This window comes from Crocodylus siamensis, chromosome 4 (assembly GCF_052110815.1).
Source record: "Crocodylus siamensis isolate JL-2025a chromosome 4, ASM5211081v1, whole genome shotgun sequence".
Lineage (NCBI taxonomy): Eukaryota > Metazoa > Chordata > Crocodylia > Crocodylidae > Crocodylus > Crocodylus siamensis.
The window spans coordinates 12,078,261-12,097,985 of NC_143398.1; the positions used below are offsets into that span (position 1 = coordinate 12,078,261).

General features: G+C 43.7%; 1 protein-coding gene across 7 annotated transcripts in view; it reads right to left on the reverse strand.

Moving 5' to 3' along the window:
* Positions 1–19,725, reverse strand: part of UPF2 (UPF2 regulator of nonsense mediated mRNA decay) — a 110,630-nt gene that overhangs the window by 31,672 nt on the left and 59,233 nt on the right. For all 7 annotated transcript variants that reach the window (XM_090041782.1, XM_090041777.1, XM_090041781.1 and 4 more), the window contains 5 exons: positions 19,310–19,495; positions 16,486–16,689; positions 15,159–15,434; positions 13,602–13,785; positions 5,070–5,209 (listed from right to left, as the gene is read on the reverse strand). In XM_090041782.1, coding sequence (XP_089897908.1) covers positions 5,070–5,209; positions 13,602–13,785; positions 15,159–15,434; positions 16,486–16,689; positions 19,310–19,495 — 990 coding nt within the window. The remainder of the gene's footprint in view (positions 1–5,069; positions 5,210–13,601; positions 13,786–15,158; positions 15,435–16,485; positions 16,690–19,309; positions 19,496–19,725) is intronic.

The window sequence follows — 19,725 nt, forward strand, 5'->3', positions numbered from 1 at the left end:
CTCAGGTCTGGCCTACACTACATAGTTCTGTTGGCAAAACAGAGTCCACAGTGATAGCTACCCTCTGCCAGCAGAGCCACACTAGCTCTGCAACAGAAAGGAGGGTTCTGCTGCCACTAGAAAACTGAAAGAAAGTGTGCATAGATCTTCCTGTGCCTTCTGCCAAGTCGCTCCAGACACTTTAACAACCAGGCACCCTCAGACAGCAGCTTGAGCCCTGCCAACACAGCAGATGAAGTGAAGCCATATGGATCTGGGCAGAATCTGTGCAGAGCCAGAGCTGTGCATGGGTATACATGAGCTGTCAGCTTCTCTGGCAGCCACTGTCTGTCACCAGAAGTTCTGGTAGCGAAAGCAGCCTAACAGAGATGAGGGCTATGTGTCCCTCTGAGAAGGGACAACATTGATAGGCAGCACTGATTTCAGGACTTAGCCATTTTCTACTGTTTTGCTATCTTTTATGTAATAACCTAATGGTGAGAGTACCTACCTAGAGAACAGGAGACATATCTCCTCAACCTGATAGGGTTTAAAACAGGGGCTGGGCAATTATTTGGGTCCAAGGGCCACATAAGGACTTCGAAGAGCTGTTGCGGACTGGGTCAGCAGCCCCCCTCCCTGGACATGGCGCTTTGGGTGGGCGGGGAGTATTCGGCAGCAGGACAGGTGTGATCCGCATCCTGCATGCCCTGCCCCGTGGGGAGTGAATGGAGGGGGAGTGGGCGTGTGCATGGGGGGGTGCTGCTTGGGAAACAGCCAGGTGTGTGGGGAAGGAGGGAGAAAAGGGGAAAACACATGCAGCAGAACTCAGTCAATGGGTGGCTGCCCCTGTGGTGCTCAGGTGTGGGCCAAGTCCTGCCTGGGGGAGCCCATGTTGCACTCCTGCCCACACCCACCAGCACAAACCAAGGCGCAGACCCTGCCCAGTGCACAGCTTCTGGTGGGGCTGTTGCCAGTGCAGCTGAAGTTGGCCAGGCCTGCATTGTCACCAGGTGGTGAAGGGAGCAGAGCAGCACCTGGCTGGCTACAGCTACACTGGGAACAGCCCCACTGGAAGCTGTGCGCATTGGCCAGGGCCCAGATCAGTGGGGCTGTCCTGCTCTCCTCATCTTCAACTACTGCTGCTACACTGCTCCAGGCAGGTTGGGAGGAAAGAAAGGGGAGCTTCAACCAGGAGGCTCCTACCCAGCCCATGTAGCTCCATCTTCCAGCCACCTTCCGCATGCTCCAGCCACCCTCAGATGGCTGCTCATTCTGCTGGGTGGGCAGAGCAGGTGGAAGGCAGCCAGGAGCTAAAGCCAGAGCTCCACATGCTGGGCAGGAACCATCTGCTGAAGTTTCCCCTCCTGCGTGGAGCTGCACGCGAGGGGAGCAGAACAGCCCCACCAGCCTAAGCACCAGCCAGTCCACAGCTTCTGGTGGGGCTGTTCCCAGTGCAGCTGCAGCTGACCAGGTGCTGCTCTGTTCCCCACAGCTGCACTACTCTGGGCAGGCAGGCAGGCAGGCAGCTGGGAAGCTTCAGCTGGGTGGCTCCCACTTGAGATAAGGGGAGCAGAACAGTATCCCGCTATCTGCCGCCGCACTAGGAACAGCCCTGCCAGAAGCTGTGTGCTGGCTGGGGCCCAGGCCGACGGGAGCACGGCATGGGCTCCCCAGCAGGAACGGGTGGGGCTTGGTCTCATGGGGAGCACTGCAGGGGCAGCTGCAGGCCAGATCCAGTCAGCTGGCAGGCTGGATCTGGCCCATGGGTCATACTTTGGCCACCCTTGTTTTAAGCCCACATCTGCTGCTGCCGAGAAGAACACTAACCAGCACAATGAAGAGCCACATCCCTCACTCCAGTTGAAGCAGGGCCACTGAGTAACCAAGAACACAAGAGACATAGCCAGAATGAGAATAACCAACAAAGGGCATGACTAAGCTCAGTGATGAGAGTGCTCTCCAAAGAGGGCAGTCTCCTAAGTCCTAGTCTCTGCCCGAAAATTGTTTATGCATTTTATCCAAATGCAAAATGCACAACCTGTGTTGGGAGCAGGGACCACAACCTAGGACCCTCTCCCAAGGAAGTACCTTTCATGGGCTACAGTTATGCTCCTCCTTACCGTATGAATTTTCCACTCCTTTGCATAGTGGCCAAGCTTCAGCAGGAAGAATGGTGTCCACCCTAGCCAAAACCTATTAGTCATGGCCCTAATGCTAAAAATGGGATTTTTACTGAGAAAAGACCAACATACATGTCTCCCACTACGGTATTACATACAAGGTGACCCTCTACCACCTCATCTTTTCCCAAAAGAAAAAAAAAGTGAGCCCATCACCTGGATATTAAATGGTAACTTACACATCTAAATACAAATAAGCGTTTCAGGCTGTGAATCCCAGTTTTGGTGAAGTAGGTAACACAATACTCCAGGCAGATACCTGGTGGGATTTCAGATGTAGCTCTTCCTTTCACATTTCATGCTGGCTACTTTAAGCATCTTCCCCCACAGCACAATAAATTCTAGGCAGGTACCTCTTCCTCTAAAACCTACGGACCTTGGGCACCTAACTTAGGTTTATGAATACCACTCTTGCTCCTGTCATCTTAAAAGTCAGGTGCCAGACTGCTCACTATCACCACACCTAAGTCCTTTTGTAAATCTTACCTTAAAGTTCATACACCATTCATTCCCACCCACTGCCTCACAGTCCTGTACAATTACTTCACTATATTTTCTTGCATATTGCATGTTCTCAGAATAAAGACACACACCTTGTGTTGGGATGCCAGAATGAGGCAAAAAAATTTTTTCCAAAAATCTTTACCTGCCACAGCCAGGGCTCATCGTGGCTGAATGTGGGCTGCAGGCAGGGGAGCAAAGTCCTGTCTGTGTCTCACCCTCTTACTGCAGCTGCACAGCTAAGGGCTTCACCCTGTCACAGCCACAGTAGAACTGGCTGAGTCAGAAACTGCTGACGATTTGGCAGCAACTGTGACAGGGTGAAACTTCTAGCTGTGCAAGTGCAAGGAGAGGGTGAGTGATACCAACTTTGGAATGCCACCTCCCTATACACGGCTGGGAAGGGAGCACAGCTTCAAACAGCCCTTCCAGAGTCCCCTATACCTCCAGTTGCTTGAAACATTCACCCCAACTTTGGGCAACTAGTTTGTGGGGGGAAGAGGGCAGAGACAGGGTGTGTCTGGTAAATAAGATGTTCTTCACTTTCAATGCTCAGGCTTGTTTCCAGGGATAATCATGTCCCTGAGAAGCATCTACTGATCAGTGTGTGAAATCTCCTCTAAGTCAACCATAATTACTCTGCTAGTCTAGAACTATCTTTGTTATTTAAAGAAATGGCATAGTTGGAGAAAGCCACGATTCAATTCTTAAGTGATACATACGTGCTGACAACTCTGTGCCGCCACCACAATGGGGGTGCACAACTCCATGCCACCGTCCCTGATGCTTCTGGGTGTTGGATCCGACCCAGCTGCAGCCCCACACCCCATCATTGGCAAAGACATCATGTCACCACCTCCAGGGCTGGCAGGCCTTGGCTCCAATCAGGCTGTAGCCCCGTGCCCTGCACCCCACTGTCTGTGCAGAAATCATGGGGGAGGGGGGCAGGCGCTGCCAATGATTCAATTAATCTATACGGTTTAAGTAGTCATACCTATATTTGCTGGTGTATATGATTGGTGAAGTATTAAGACATATGATTTCCCAATGGGAAAAATCCACTTTGGGTATTAAAAATAGCCATTTCACAGAGTTACTCAAAAATAAGCCGACAGTGCCAGTTTAAACACTTTACCATATACTTTGGTTAAAGATATGTAGGACTCTGGTCCTTAATTCATATTTTCCTTTAACTTCCTCATCGTACTTTTTTGGTTTATTGATTAAAGAACATTTGTTTGTTGGGTTTCATGTTTAACATTTAATATTCAACCTACATACTGTAATCAGGCTGCCTTATCTCAGTGCTTAGTGAACACATTATTAATTGTTAAAAGCACAAAACCACCCAACTTTGAGAAGGTTTATTACTGGGAAGCAAAGATTGCATAGAAGGAAGTATTTTTTTTAAACTGAACAAAAGTCCAAAAACAAATTAAGAGATAAAGTCATATCAAGTTAGGACTGAAATTCATATGAATTATTTTTCTGCAGAAACGCCAATCTATTTTTAACAAGGATGTTTACCCAATTAGTTTAGTGCCTATGCTAACAAGAGCTCATACCAACAAGAAAAACAAACATTAAAAATCTCTACTGTTTCTTATTTCCTTGTCATTTTTATCACGATAAAGTAAATTTGTCATGACAACTGTAATACTACTGTGTCATAATGACTCGTTCAAATTTATATGGTCTCATACAGGAGCACAGTGTACACTATCAGCTTTATTTTTATTTGTTCTTCCACATCTGATTGATATTATCAATGCATTAAATATAAGCAGACTGACCAGAGCCAAAAGCCTTGATCTCATTACACAAGAATAAGTGATGAAGCAGTCCAAAGTATCTGTTTGTTTTAATTCTTGGTCTTTCATACTAGTTGCTGCACAGATGTCATAAAAACAGCTTTTATATTTATAAATTAATTCCTTGACTAAGCTGAGAGGCTGTACACTGCGCTGGACTAAGTGTAAAATCAACTTTTAATCCTGGCTCTACCACTATTTGCTCTGTGCAAGCTCGAAGTGTTGTTTACTCCCCCACATCCGTAAAATGGGGCAATAACTGCCTGCCCTCACAGAGGTGATGCACAAAATTTAGAGCCAGATGTTACTTCTTAGAGGAGCCTGAATACATTAGTTTTGTACAGAGGTTCGTCACAGCAATTTGACTCAGAAGCAGCACTTCCGGCAGTGGCACACAGGATTTAAAAGTCTACCCAAACATCCTCTCTGCAACTAGCACCTGTACAGAACAGAGCCTTGCTACACATGCTACACCACTGCCATTGAAGCTTCCTGAACCCCACCACAAATATTAGGGGTGTAGAGTTAAAAAGTATTATACACTAGTTCCTTTTACTTGAGGATAGCGTAAAGTAAGGTAAATAAATGGAATCACCTCTTCCTCCGGCTCATTTACTTCACTTTCATTTCCAGACTGTTCTTCTGTCTCTGCTCCACCTTCCTCCTCCTCTTCATCCTCTTCCAGGTTCTCACCCTCAGTCATAGAATCTTTTGAATCTTTGTCATTCACAAGGCCTGTGAAATGGGGGGAAAAAAGGGAAGGGATTGGGAAGACAGCGTATCAGAAAGGAAACCATTTTTCACTGCAACATAGCATTACAGATACTCACATAAGAGAACGTGAGAAACTCACAACTACTGAAGATTAAAGAAAATACCCAATCATGATGTTTCATTCCCAAGAGATGCTTTTATTTTAAATAAAAGAAATTAATTTTACTTGTACATTAAAGAAATATAAAGAGAGAAATCTATTTCAAAACATTTCAAGAAAACCTCTATAAGAAGCTTTTAAGAATTCCAGAAAAGCACCAATCAAGACCTGTAACATCCCTAAACATCTCAAATTTCTTCAATTTGTTTAACTTGGGCATATTAATTGGATACAATCTCAACGGCTCTACGTAAAATGCCAGAAAATCTGGAGTTTTCTTTCTACAGTGAGGTTACCCATGTTCTGAGAAATTCAAATACAACTATGCAAACACGCCAGGAAATTCTATAACATATAGGTTAGCATAAGAAACCTCGCACCATGGTTTTGTTTGATGTAGTGCTACGAGTTGAGACCGGTGCTGTTAGTTTGATTATAAAATGAAACTGTCACAGTACAGGTCATAAATGTGAAAGACACTTTTACACTGTTTATAACAGATTCTTTTAAAATGAAATGGATTTTTATTTCTGTATGAATGAGTTTATCTGGTACTCAAGTCTGTGTGGATGAAGCCAGGTGCTCAAATGCAGTCAGAGGCCCCTCCCAAATCTGAGAGTTAGCCTATTCATATTTACTCTTTAAAATTATTAAAACTCTGTTTTAACTGCTGTTTGATTTATACAAAATGCCATTATAGCCTCACAGAACATTTATAGTTCTCCTTTATGGAGTCAGACTCCATAACACAACATCAAACCACAACACATTCGATATATTCCAGTTTCCAATTAATTGTTTTTTCACATTATTCTTAAAAGATATCTGAAAGCTTAGTATTGCACTGAAATTAGTTTCTCTAAGACCTCTTTTTAAAAATGAAGTTAAACTATCCAGAGCAAAAAACCCTCTGTTTCCAGAATACAGTAGTCTTTCACGCATTCTTTTAATTTTTTCAGTAATCTACAAAGCCACTTTAACCTCCTGAGGATTGTGGTTTGAACTGGCAGATAATTATACTTAAGCCAGCCTTGTTTAACAGCACATTTCAACCAATGATTTTTCAAAGAGTTGATCTGAAAGGCTGCAAAGTTGATATAGCCAATGGACACAGTACCTTTATTCATATTTCAAACTACACAACCCGTACGCTTATGAGAGATGGCTTCATTACCCTAAAGGACAAACAAAGGAATCATTTTCATGTTTCTAAACCATGAAGCAGGTAGTTTTGCTTCTTTTTAAACCAAGCAATACTATAATCTACTGCATCAAGTTGAGGCTCGCTCCCATAACCATGGAAAATTGAGTTGAGGATTTTTGGTTTTATAAGCAATCATGCCTGGTTTCATAACCCACCATGTCTACCTTAAATTAGGATTTCTTAAAGCCAACCAGCATTGTGGCCTTGCTCTCCATGAGGTGGAGCCAGAACAGGTTGCCCCGCACCTCATCTGCACATAAGTTTTTGGTGGGTCCCAGGACTCATGACAAGACCACGTGGTTCCAGTCACAGAACTACAGAACTTGGGTCAGAAGGGACCTTGTAGATCTTCAAGTCCGACCCCCTGCCTGGGCAGGAGAAAAAAACTGGGCTCAAATGATCCCAGCCAGGTAGGCATCAAGCCTCCTCTTAAAGACCCCCAGGGTAGGAGCCAGCACCACTTCCCTTGGAAGTTGCTTCCAGATCCTAGCCGCCCTGACCGTGAAGTAGTTCTTGTGGACGTCTAATCTAAACCTCCTCTCCAACACCTTGTGGCCGTTCTTCCTTGTTATGCCAGGGGGCGCTAGAGGAAACAATGTCTCCCCCAAGCCCTTCTGGTCCCCCCCCCCATGTGAGTTTATAGACAGTCACCAGGTCCCCCCGCAGCCTTCTCTTGTGAAGGCTGAACAGGTTCAGGTCCCGCAGTCTCTCACTGCAGGGTCTGCCCTGTTGTCCCCAGATCATGCGAGTAGCCTCCTCTGGACCCTCTCAATGGTGTCCACATCCCTCCTGAAGTGGGGCACACAGAACTGGACGCAGTACTCCAGCTGTGGCCTGACCAGTGCCGCACAGAGGGGGAGGATCACCTCTTTGGACCTGCCAGAGATGCATCTGTGGATGCATGACAAGGTCCGATTAGCCCTGCCAGCCATGACCTCGCATTGTCAGGCCATGTTCATCCTGGAGTCAATAACGACTCCAAGATCCCTTTCTGTGCTCTCAAGAAGGGCATTTCCCATCTTATATGTCATGAGTGGGAGGCTATCACAAGGATTTTTTTGGGGGGGGGGGGGAGGGGCTGGGAAGAAGGGATGCAATCTGGAATACACACACACACATCCTGAGCAGTGCTAAGTTATATGAGGTCACCATGGCTGGAAATGCTGTTGATTCTGCTGGGCCCAGCCCACTGAACTATATAGGAAATCACGAACCTTTGGCTTGATTAATATCATGCGCGGTTTGTACTATATATAAAGTAGGTAAAAGGTGCTGTTCAAAAAGTGGGTTTATCGAGTACCTGTGCTGAAACTTGCAGCAGTTTCCAAAAAAGTAAAATGCATCAGTTCTGGATGACCTAAGTCTATGGGCACCCATAATAACTTCCCTACATACAAAAAGACATGTTATTTCAAGCCAGTCTTTTCAAATTTGCCCCTCACTTCCATGTGCTCAGGAAGAGCAGGGTGTGATGGGAAGGGGCTGCAGGGGAAAAAGAGTTGGGGGGGAGGTCAGAGGGCATGGAGGCCACCTGACAACCCCCCCCCCCAGTTTTATTTTCTCTGCTGTAGCAGTAGGAGGAGGAAAAATTCAAGGTAAGTCTCCAATAATTAAATTCTGTACCTGAAAAATTATAACAAATTTATTAATTTTCCATATATATAATCTAAGTGGGGGATCATCTTGTATTTGAGTAAATACAGTATTTCACAATGTCAGCTCACTGGCGAGGTGTTAGATACTTCACTATAACATACATGTTTTCCTTTTCAGGGATTTTATAGACATGCCTAGCTAAGTCATGGAATCTCTTTCACGGGAGGGTTTCAAGAAGAGGCATCTTTCTGGGGGATGTCTGGTGGCATCTGTCTGGTGTACCCTACATCTCTGCAAGGGGCTACACTAGATTACCCTTGAGAGCCCTTTTAACCCCAATTCTGTATAAATCTATGCCATGAATACAAAAGTAAAATACTTGGCTTTCACAGCATCTTCTCATGATTAAAAAAAAAACCCCCAACAATTTCATGGGATCCAGTATTCCCTTTCACTTGCTCTAAAATAAAGCTTTTCAAATTGTACATCCACAAATGGAGCAACCACAAATAATTTTTGAATATTCACATGTAACATAATAAAATTAACCAAACTTCATAAATGCATTAAATACTATAGTACTGAATTGTACTTCATAGCACTCTGACCAAAGTTGTGGCCATGCTCACATACTCATTCCCTCCTACTTTGGAGTTTCAAACGATCACTTTTCATAGCAATAAAGTAGACCTACTTCCCCTTCAGAACCACTGCTGCTCCAACAGTCAAGCAAAAGGGCTGCTGTTGGGACATACAATGTACCCCTGTGTCTCAGGGCTAAGTATTCTCTTACACTGTACAAAATCAAAACAGTCGCATAGAAGCAGATAGTCATTTCAAGTTTGGCCCGATCTCTCATTCAAATGATTTAAAAACCGTTTCCCACTAAAAGCATTCACCATCCATCAAAACAACATTCAACGAGATGAAGAGAGAATGATAAACAAAAGACTTCTGGGTCCTACTCCAAAACAGTTATAATAGCAAATTGGCAATTATCCTACAGCACATTTTTAAGTTAGCAACCAGTGGTATGAGACCCAACACGGCTGCTCATTCAATGCAATCTTTTGAAAAAGAAAACCGGTGATCAGCTTGTCGGGTGCCAAAATGAACACAATGAAACGCTGTTCTCCAAAGCTGCTTCTTACTTCATAGGCAAACAGATTCTTCTAATGTACTGGACATAACTAACCTAACAATAAAGTTTTAAAAGGTAGAAATAATTTCACTTGCAAGAGGAATTGCCCGGTATCTTTTAAAAATTTTCATGAAATGAAAGTAAATATAGTAATAAATAGCATTTTTGACTGGAGTTTGAGTGATCATGAAATCTACTAGTTCAGGTTACTCCTTACCAAGGTTTGTTTCTCACTCTGACTTCCTTCTAGTATCATGGAATAGTAAAGTGAACAGCCCAGTGAAAAAACTCAAAATGTTGTGACACTAATTGACTGCTGCAAATAACCACACTTGGGTTAAAAGATTACTTGAGAACTGAGATGATTTAGTTAGAGTCAGAAAGGATCAAGTACTTCAATTCTACAAATAACACCTGTAAGTGTAAAAGTCTACAGCCAAAAACACTGCAGAAAGACAGGGATTCCACTAAGAAGCTGAATACATCCATTCAACAAGGACTGAATATTTTAATAACCAAGAGCACCGTATGAAGGAAGGATTATTTTGTCCCTGTACTTCCAAAAACACACTGGGTGCCTATACCCATGTTCCAGGGCCGGCGGGGGCGGGTGGAGGGGGAGAAGGATCGTTTTAAATAGAATGGCTCTCAAGCACCTGCGACATCACATGCATTCAGCATCCCATGTTTCAAAACGGCAGCACATGTGCCACCTGAAACTCATTCAATGACTTCAGTTAAAGTTCACCCACTGCCATTTTGAAACACAGGGACGCTGAATAGATGCGACACAGAGGCTGCTGGCGCACATTAATTAGCATACTCCAGCAGACTTGATTAATTTCATCTGCTCCAATGCGTGCTAATTAGCACGCATTGAAGGAGACATCCATCACATGTGTAGGTTTCCACTAACAGTCAAACTAGGGGTATCAAACTCATCTGCCCCTATGGCACATATGAAATGGTATGGCACCAGTCCGTGGGCCACGTCAGTCCCATAAACTACCTTTACACTTGGGATCTGGAACCACTACCACTGTGGAGCTGTGTAGCATGGCCCTGGAGGCCCAGTCGGCACTGAAACAATCCTGAATCAGCATACAGCCACACCGGGGGATGTGCTGCTCATGGTGGCTGCTCTGCTAATCTAGGACAGTGTTTCTCAACCTTTTTCACACTAGGACCCATTAGCATAACTAACAGCTTGCCATGACCCACGGGTCTCTCTCCCTCTCTCCTCTTCCCCTCCAGCTGCTGCATCCAGCCCCCTCCCTCCCTCTTCTGCTGCCCTGCTGCATGCTCACCATGCCCCTGACTCCCTCCACTGTGTGGTGGCTCCATGCAGAGCTGCTGCTCAGCAAACTGGTCCCCAGCCTGTACTGGTACATGGGATTGTTTCATCCTAAATGCAGGACTTTGCACTTGTCCTTATTGAACCTCATGAAATTTCTTTTGGTCCAATCCTCCATTTCGTCAAGGTCTCTCCGAATCCTAGCTCTACCCTCCAGTATATCTATCTACTACTCTCTCCAGCTCGATATCATCTGCAAACTTGCCGAGAGTGCCCTCCATCCCATCTTCTAGGTCGCTGATGAAGACATTGAACAAAACCTGCCCTAGGACTGACCTCTGGGGCACACCACTTGATACCGGCTGCCAGCTAGACATCAAGCCATTAATTACTACCCTTTAAGCCCGACTATCCAGCCAGTTTTCTGTCCACCTCACAGCCCATTCAGCCAGCCTGTACTTTCTTAGCTTGCCTGCGATAATGTTGTGGGAGACCATGTCAAAGGCCTTGCTAAAGTCAAGGTATACCACATCCACAGAGCCAGTCATCTCCTCAGAAAAGGCAATCAAGTTGGTCAGACATGACTTGCCCTTGGTGAACCCATGCTGACTGCTACAAAATCAACTTCTCCTCCAAGTGCTTAGAAATGGCTTCCCTGAGGACCTGCACCACGATTTTGCCAGGGACTAAGGTGAGACTGACTGGTCTGTAGTTCCTCAAATCCTTCATCTTCCTTTTCTTAAAGACAGGAACTATACTTGCCCTTTTCCAATCATCCGAGACCTCTCCCAATTGCCATGAGTTTTTAAAGATGACGGCCAGCGGCTCTGCAATCACATCAAACTCCCTCAGCACCCTCGGTTGCATCCTGTCTGGCCCTGTGGATTTGTAGATGTCCAGCTTTGCTAAATAGTCCCTAAACTGTTCTTTTGACACTCCTGGCTGCTCCCCTCTTCCCCAGACTCTGTTGCTAGGTGTAGCACTCTGGGAGTTGACCTTGCCCATGAAGACTGAGGTGAAAAAGGCATTGAGCACTTCAGTCTTTTCTGTATCCTGCCATCAGGTTGCCTTCCCCATTTAGTAAAAGACCCACAACTTTCCCTGATCCTCCTTTTTTTGCCGACATACTTGTAGGAACCCTTCTTGTTACCCTTCACATCCTTTGCTTGTTGCAACTCCAGTTGTGCTTTGGTCTTCCTGATTTCATCCCTATATGCTCGAGCGATACTCTTATACTCCTCTCTAATTGCTTCTCCAAGTTTCCACTTCAGTGAGCTAAAACACAAAAAGGAAGCATATAGGAAGAATTCCCTGCTATGCTAAGCTGATCTTCTGCCATACTTGCTAGTCTTCCTGCTCATTGGGATAGTTTGTTCCTGCACTCTGAGTAAAGTTTTCTTAAAGTACAGCCAGCTCTCCTGGACTCCTCTCCTGCTCAGACTGGCTTCCCAGGGGGTCCTGCCAATGAGTTCCCTGAGCAAGTTGAAGTTTGCTTTTCTGAAGTCCAGGGTCCTTACTCTGCTGCTCTCCTCCCTTCCTTTCCTCTGCATCCTGAACTCAATCATCTCATAGTCACTGCTGCCCAAGCTGCCATCCACTACTACATTTCCCACCAACTCTTCCCTGTTTGTGAGCAGCAAGTCAAGAAGAGAGTATGTCCTTAGTTGGCTCTCCAGCACTTGCACCAGGAATTTGTCCCCAACACTCCAAAAACTTCCTGGATTGCCTGCACACTGCTGTATTGTTCTCTCTGCAGACGTCAAGGTAGCTGAAGTCCCTTGTTAGTATCGCTGGTGGACACACGGATGAGCAGCATGGGGTAGTAATCAGAGGGCTAGATGAGTCTCACTAATCCTTCTGTGACATCACAGATCCATGCACTGGGCAAGCAGCAGAGCTCCAGAGACAACAGGTCACATTGATACATGGGTGTTTCCATCCCCCACAGAAGGAAGTCTCCAACTACTACCACCCATCATTTTGTGGTGGAAGTGGTCTCAATCCTTCCCACCTTGAGGAGGCCTGGCTTGTCCTCCTCCATCAATAAAACATGCCCCACCTCTTCTGTTGCTAGGGCTTCATACTGTTCTTCAGGCAAACTGCTGCAGGTGGAGATGAAGACTTCAGCTTCCTATCAGGTCACAAGCTTCCAAGTTCCATCTTCCCAGGGCCCCATGCCCCATCCCTTCTCTAGCACTGCCTTTGGCAGTCCTTCCTCCATAGTCTTAAGAGTCTTGTTCAGTACTGAACTGATAAAGTTCTCATGGCAGAGGATGCTTCAGAGCCTTGCCACCTCCTCCTGTAGCTCTCTTACCTGCTTCCTGAGGGACACTACGAAGAGGCACTGCTCACACTGTCCCTCCTGGCTGTCACTGGAAGGAGCCTGTAAGCCAGAGTCTTCAGAGTGCCAAATTAGGACCTGGGTGCAAGTCTCAACAGTGAGTGGTCCTGCCTGGACAGGCACCTCACAGGTGCAAGCAGAGGTGGTGGCAGCGGTTCTAGCAATGAAACCTCTTCCAGTCATTTCTCTGGGTTGCTTAATCCACTGCCTTGCTCTTGCTACCTCAGACCTTCCCTAGCAAATTTGCATGTAAAATGGCCTGTTTACTGCTCCTTGGTCCCAAAAGGTTTCTTTTTCCCCTGCTTCCTCTCTCTCACCGAGCTTAAAGGATCCCCTTCAAAGAGGGGAGCAGCAAACTGACCTGCAAACTGCTTGCAAACTGCTTCCCTTGTTTGCTTGCTCCCTGGTCACCATGAGAGTGTCAGTTCTGGTACATTAGAAAAAGTTAAAAGTCCCTCAGGTGTTTTCCTCCCCCATCTACAATGTAGACAAATCACCTTCATGTTCAGTGTTCTTCTAATTGCCTCAAATTAATGCGATACATGGATTAATTGTAGATCAAAAATGCAAAATGGTAACAGTGTCCAAATGCATCATAATATCAGTAGTAAAGAACACAAGTACAGGGGTTAAGATGCAAATATCAGACACTTCTTTCCCCCCAAATTGTTTCTTACCTAGTTTTATTAAGAATTCTCGTTCCAAGTCTTGTACCTGCCTGACAGCTTCTTCCAGAGAACTGCAGAGCTTTATCTTTGGTCTCAGGAGTTCTAGTGTATCGCTGATCATATAATCAATGTCAATAGGAAAGGGATGATCTTTTGTCCACACATCCAAACTTTTTTTCCACCAAACGTATCTCTGAAATATAAAATATCCTAACAAGTTATAGAATATATGTGCATAAACATATACACAATATTGCATTCTGAGCTATTTTATCACAAACATTAAAGACCATGTATAAGCATGCAGTTTATTACAAACATTTTAAAATTATATATCTTGCATAAATATTTTTAAATAATTCAAAGCAAACCCTAAAACAGAAAATCCACATGACATCTTGAAGTGTCAGTCCAAAATTTAGTTACATTTTGACTATACAGGTTATATACAGCTTCATAAATGAGCTATAAGAACTGACAAAGTGAATTTTATGGCCACGGGCTCATTTTACTAGAACTGCTTTTGAATTATTATGGTAGTAGATACTGAAAGTAGATACTAAACATAAACAGCTTTTAAAGCTCTAGTTCTTTCAGAGCTGGGCACCTAGTGACCTCCAAGCCTCTAAAAATGCCTCCCACCTTAAATGCTTGGATAAATATGGCCAAATACAATTTATTTAAAAAAAAAAAAAGATGAAGTTCAGCATATGTTCTAACTTTAGATCAAGGCAGATTTAGTTTCTGTCTTTGGCAGATTTTGCTTCTTTCCAAATCTGTATCCTCCTATTATGAAAATCCCTAGAGCAAGCTAGCACATGGACCTTTCAGAATATGGTATGTAAAATTCAAACTCAAACTGTGCTCTTACTTATACAAATGTACTTAAGAGAAGGATTTGAACAATGGGGTGGCAAAAGGGTACCTGAAGAGGGTATGAACAGCAGGAAAGGCAGTAACATGCAAATGGGAAGGAACCTGACCTGACTTTCCACCTTCCAGGTCTAACCATCTGATCAAATGTGATATGGGTTTTTTGGAACTCAAACACTTGAAAACGATAATATTAAATAGAATCATTTCCCAGCTTAACCGCACGCTGATGAACTGAGTCAATATCTAGACCAACATGCCAGAATGCTGGTCGTCACACAAGTCTAATTCCTCTTTTAACTGCCTTGTTTTCCTTCCGTTTTTGTGCAACTTGAAATGGAACAAGAAACTATAAGCACAGCAAGACATTTATACTATGAATATATTTCAAGATAATTCACTGAGTTACCATACTAACATCTAGCTATACCTGACATCTAAATATTATTTTAATATATTACACATTAGTTCAGATTGAGATCTCGATATAAAACATTTAAGGAGGTCCTTAATTTAATGATGTGAGTAAATCCCAGTGATTACTTGTACAATTAACTTAAGCCATTGTGAAATGCACTGCTGAACAAAGGGTCCAAGCAATAGATATAAAAGTTCTAAGCACACTATGAATAAATAAGATAACATGTAGATAAAAATACCTGACACATTGTAAATATAATAGTTTATTCATACCTGAAAATAGACAAGGAAGCAGTCAAGTTTCCGTTTGCTGGAGCCCCTGTCAAAATATTGCCCACAGGTATCAAGTATGGTGCAAACCAGCCTAATTCGGAAAAGGTGTTCTGGAGGGTCCAGTGGACTAGAACTACCATCAGGGTTTACGCCAAATGATGTAAATGAATACAGAGTTCGAAATATTACAGCTGACTCTACCATTCGGTAATTGTAAAGTTCCCCCAGGAACTTGGCACTGCTGATCCGCCGCTGGTTAAACTTGGGCTGGTTAACCTTAAAAGAAAACATCCAGATTTAACAGTTTATCTTACTTATTTTTACACTTCTACACAAAATGATTCAAAAGGGGCTTGGACAAAATCATGGAGGATATGTCCATCAGTGGGTATTAAAATGTACCACATTAGGGCTGCAGCCTCAAAAATTATCGGACTTCCTAAGCCTCTGAATGCTTGAAGCTGCAGGTGGAGAGAAGTAATGGATTGATCAGTCTGGATAGCCATACTTAGATACCCTTTTCTGAAGTATCACTCAGAGAGTAAAAGGAACAGAGACCTGTAGTCTAACTCAGTATGGCATTTCTTAGGTTCTTGCATTCAAAAAGAATTTGTTAGAGACTGTAAAACTGATTATAAAAACTCAAACCTACAAAGAAACTTGCTTTTAATAACAAGCAACCTCCTTGATATCTGGAACAGGCTACCCAGAGAAATGGTGCACTCTCTCTCCATCCTTGGAGGTTTTTAAGATCTGGCTAGACAAAGCCTTGGTTGGGATGATCTAGTTGGGGATGGTCCTGCTTTGAGCAGGGGTTGGACTGGATGACCTCCTGAAGTCCCTTCCAACCTTAATTTTAAATTTTATATAATAATTCGCTGCAGTAAAATGTAAAGATGGATTGAGTTTTACAAAATTCATATATCAAATAAATTTGGCCTATGAAGTACTGCAGGTAGCGCTGGAACCTGGCCAGACAGCAACTACTTTAAAAGGTTACATCCATTATCTGCATCATTTGAAATACTATATCTGGTGTTCACTACCACCATCTGCCCCTGCCCCTCAAAAAGCTTCCTCCAATTGTGAGCTCTATCACATTATGGGCTAATCACCTGTAGCTTGAGACTTTAATACTAGATTTGAAAATCATCATAAATACAGTGTAGGAAACAATTCTGTGCGACATGGAAAGAATTGTTCCAAGAACCTCTTCCCTTTTTTCAAATTTCTTTCACTTTTAAGATCTGCCGTCAAACAAGAAGCTGAAAACAAACACAAAAGTACACACACGCGAGAAGTTAAGTTTACAAAGGTCATTTTTTACCTCCATTCCTAGTCGAATATCTTCTAGTACTCCATCCACCACATGAATGCCAACATCCTCTTGGTAAAGTACCAATCCTGCTAAGAGGTTGGCTACACAGTGAATGCTATTATATTTCACATTCCAGATGTTGATCATGCAACATATAACATAGTCTTTCACTTCCGGGTCCTGCCAGGGCAGCTTGCGCATTTGTCTCAGGACCTAAGACAGGATTTTTTTAAACATACAATTCAATAGGTAGAAGTTCAAACTATGCCATCAAAATTAAAGGAAATGTTGGGATATTTATAAATAAAGAGCTGGTAATGGTCTTACAGGGTGCATACAGGTATTTGGGGAGGTTAGATGCGTTAAAAATGGCCACCCAATCTTAATTTGCCCAGGTATGAACCTTACACTTAGATCCCAAGTTAGGTTAATTTAAGTGCAAACTATACAGAAGTTCAGGGCAGGCAGATAAATCTAACGGCCAAAAATCTAAGTTAATAGCATCAGACTATTTTTAGCCCCCCTGGCTCCCCCCATGCCCAGACAGACAACGTCCCTCCCACCTGCAGACCAGCCAGCCCCTCTCCCAGCCCACTAAACCCCTCCCCTCATCCTGCAAGCTGCTTCTGATGCTGGTTTTACCAGCATTCACTAGTGCCTGGATCTGAGGAAATAAGTTGGGGCAGGGGAAGGGGCAGGTGGGAGGAGGTAGGGGTTGGCAGAGCTAAAAATAGCCCCTGGTTCGGGGGGGGGGGGGGAGGGGGAGGGGGTAGGAGAGCCTCCCCACCCCCCCAGATCCTGCCAAGTCTCCCAGACCCCAGCAACACCCCTCCACAGACCCCACCTGCCCCCCCAATTCTCCCCCCACCTATGATTCCTACCCCCAGGAGTCTACTGTCCACCCCGATCCCTCCCTTGGTAATCCTCCCAGCCCAACTTACTTTAGATTGGGTGGCCTTTATTAACTTGATCAAACTCCCCCCCAGAAGTGTCTGCATGCACCCATAGTCATTACAAGTTTCAGGTCAAAAGAATTTGTGATCTCTTATTTAAAAAAAAACACAACCCCCACCTCCCACACATACTTGGCAATGGTTCGATAACACATGTTACTCAAAAAACAAACAAACATAATGGACAGATTACTTAACTCACAGGGATACAATCTAAAGTCTACTCCATGGGAAAGACTGGTGTCATTGTGGAAACTACCTCCCTTTCTTATAGATTCATAGATACTAGGGTCGGAAGGGACCTCAATAGATCATCGAGTCCGACCCCCTGCATAAGCAGGAAAGAGTGCTGGGCCTACATTACCCCAGCTAGATACACATCTAGATACACACATTCCAGGCAGCCAGCAAGAAACAACCTTGATGGAAGTCCAAGCGGGAGAATAACTAACCAATACAAATACCAAGATCATTTTCTATATTATGGTTCCTGGAGTAGGAAGTACCCAAGGGGGCCAAAAACAGAGTTTTTATGATCTCTGACTATAGATCTAGAGATACAAGTTTACAGTTCTCACTGAAAGCCACTTGCTGTTCACCAGGCTAAGTGGGAACGTGTGATGTCACTCAGATGGTAGAGTCAAAAGGTGGCTGGCTGGCTAGGCTGCTAGCCACAGCTCTTCTTGGTGAGCTGCTGGCTACAGAAACTGGCATATCTTAGCATACCAGTCTCTTGGGCCACCTCAGCTGGGATAGACAATTGACTTTTAGTCTATTTTGACAGTATGGAAGCTGATAATGTATCCTCTTTTTTGGTATAATCCATGATTGAAGGCTTGTTTTACACAGGATCAGAATTAGCTGGAATTTGTAGGATACTAGAAAACAGCAGAATTATCCTAGAGGAAAGTGCACTGAAAAAACAAGACTAATAGAAAATGCTATGTTTTTCTCTTGAAGTAAACAGCGATGTAGCAAAAGACAAGTAGAACTGAAAAGAAAAAAAAAAAAAACCTTCCACAAAGCCTAAAGCCTAACCTATACCTAAAATTGTTTTAAATGTGAGAAGAAGAAAACAGCCTAACACAGAAAAATCTGAAAACATACAAGTTATAAATCTGAACTTTTGATACTAGATTGATGTAGGTCTTTACTAATTTAACAGTAGCTAAGGATTTTATTCTTTCTGGGTGTGTGCTATCTATTGTGCTTAATACTATTAAAGAGAGAGAACGGAGAATATAACTGGTCTGACTAAACTGCAGAATGCAAACATCTCCAGATGCTTTGGTACTGCACTCATTTGGCACTTAATAATAAGGCATAACCTGGATGTCTACGGAGAAGCCAAGTAATACCTCAGACATGCTGCAGATTCTCCAAGTTTTCCTTAAAGACAAACTTTATTACTAGCTTGTGAAGTTTTCAGTTTCTAACATGATTCAATCAGATCTACTATCTTTCCCTTTCTGGAAGCTGAATGGCTTATAGCTGTACCTCTGCTTCAATATTCGTATGGACTTGTACTAAATATTTTTCCTAATTGCATACACGTTTCTGTGAACTTAACAGTTCAGAAAACGCATCCAACTCCAGCATAAACCTAATGAACAGAGCAGTTTCTCCTCTGCTGGGAACACTAAATAGCAAACCCACTCTGCTGTGTTCAAACTTTCGGGATCACTTCAAAATCTAAATTCAGCTCTGGATAGTTCAAAACGTCTTGCCACTATTACAATGAATGAATCAGCCTTTTACTTATAGGTTCTAATAAGCCCATAGAATTATGTTTTGTGAAAAAAAATTTCATGAACTAGAACAGCGGAAATGTTGTGGCATATCACAACTGTCACATGCAACACCATGGTACACAGACTCACCTTCTCAGTAGTGACCTTGGAAAGATCTTTGTAGAGAAGCTTACGAATATACTCCTGCAAAGGTGGGCGTTTCTTTTTCACAGTTTTTTCAGCCGGAGGGGGATTACAGTAGTAGTAAGCATTCTCCACCATTGTGACATATCGTGCATCAAGATGCATTGCCTGCTTCTTTCTCATCATTTGTTCCTGGAAACAAAAAACTTGTAAGTTGAGATACTACATTTTCATAGATTTTCACAAAGTTTGTGGGGCTTCAGAAAGGAAAGAGCAGAGAAATAAAGTCACTAAATTTTTACAGCTGTGTTGAAAGCTTCAAAGTACATACAGCAAAAGCTTTGTTATCTGACACCCATAGGGAATGGGAGGGAGGGGGGGTGCTGGATAACCAAATATGCCGCACCCTCCTGCCGCATCTG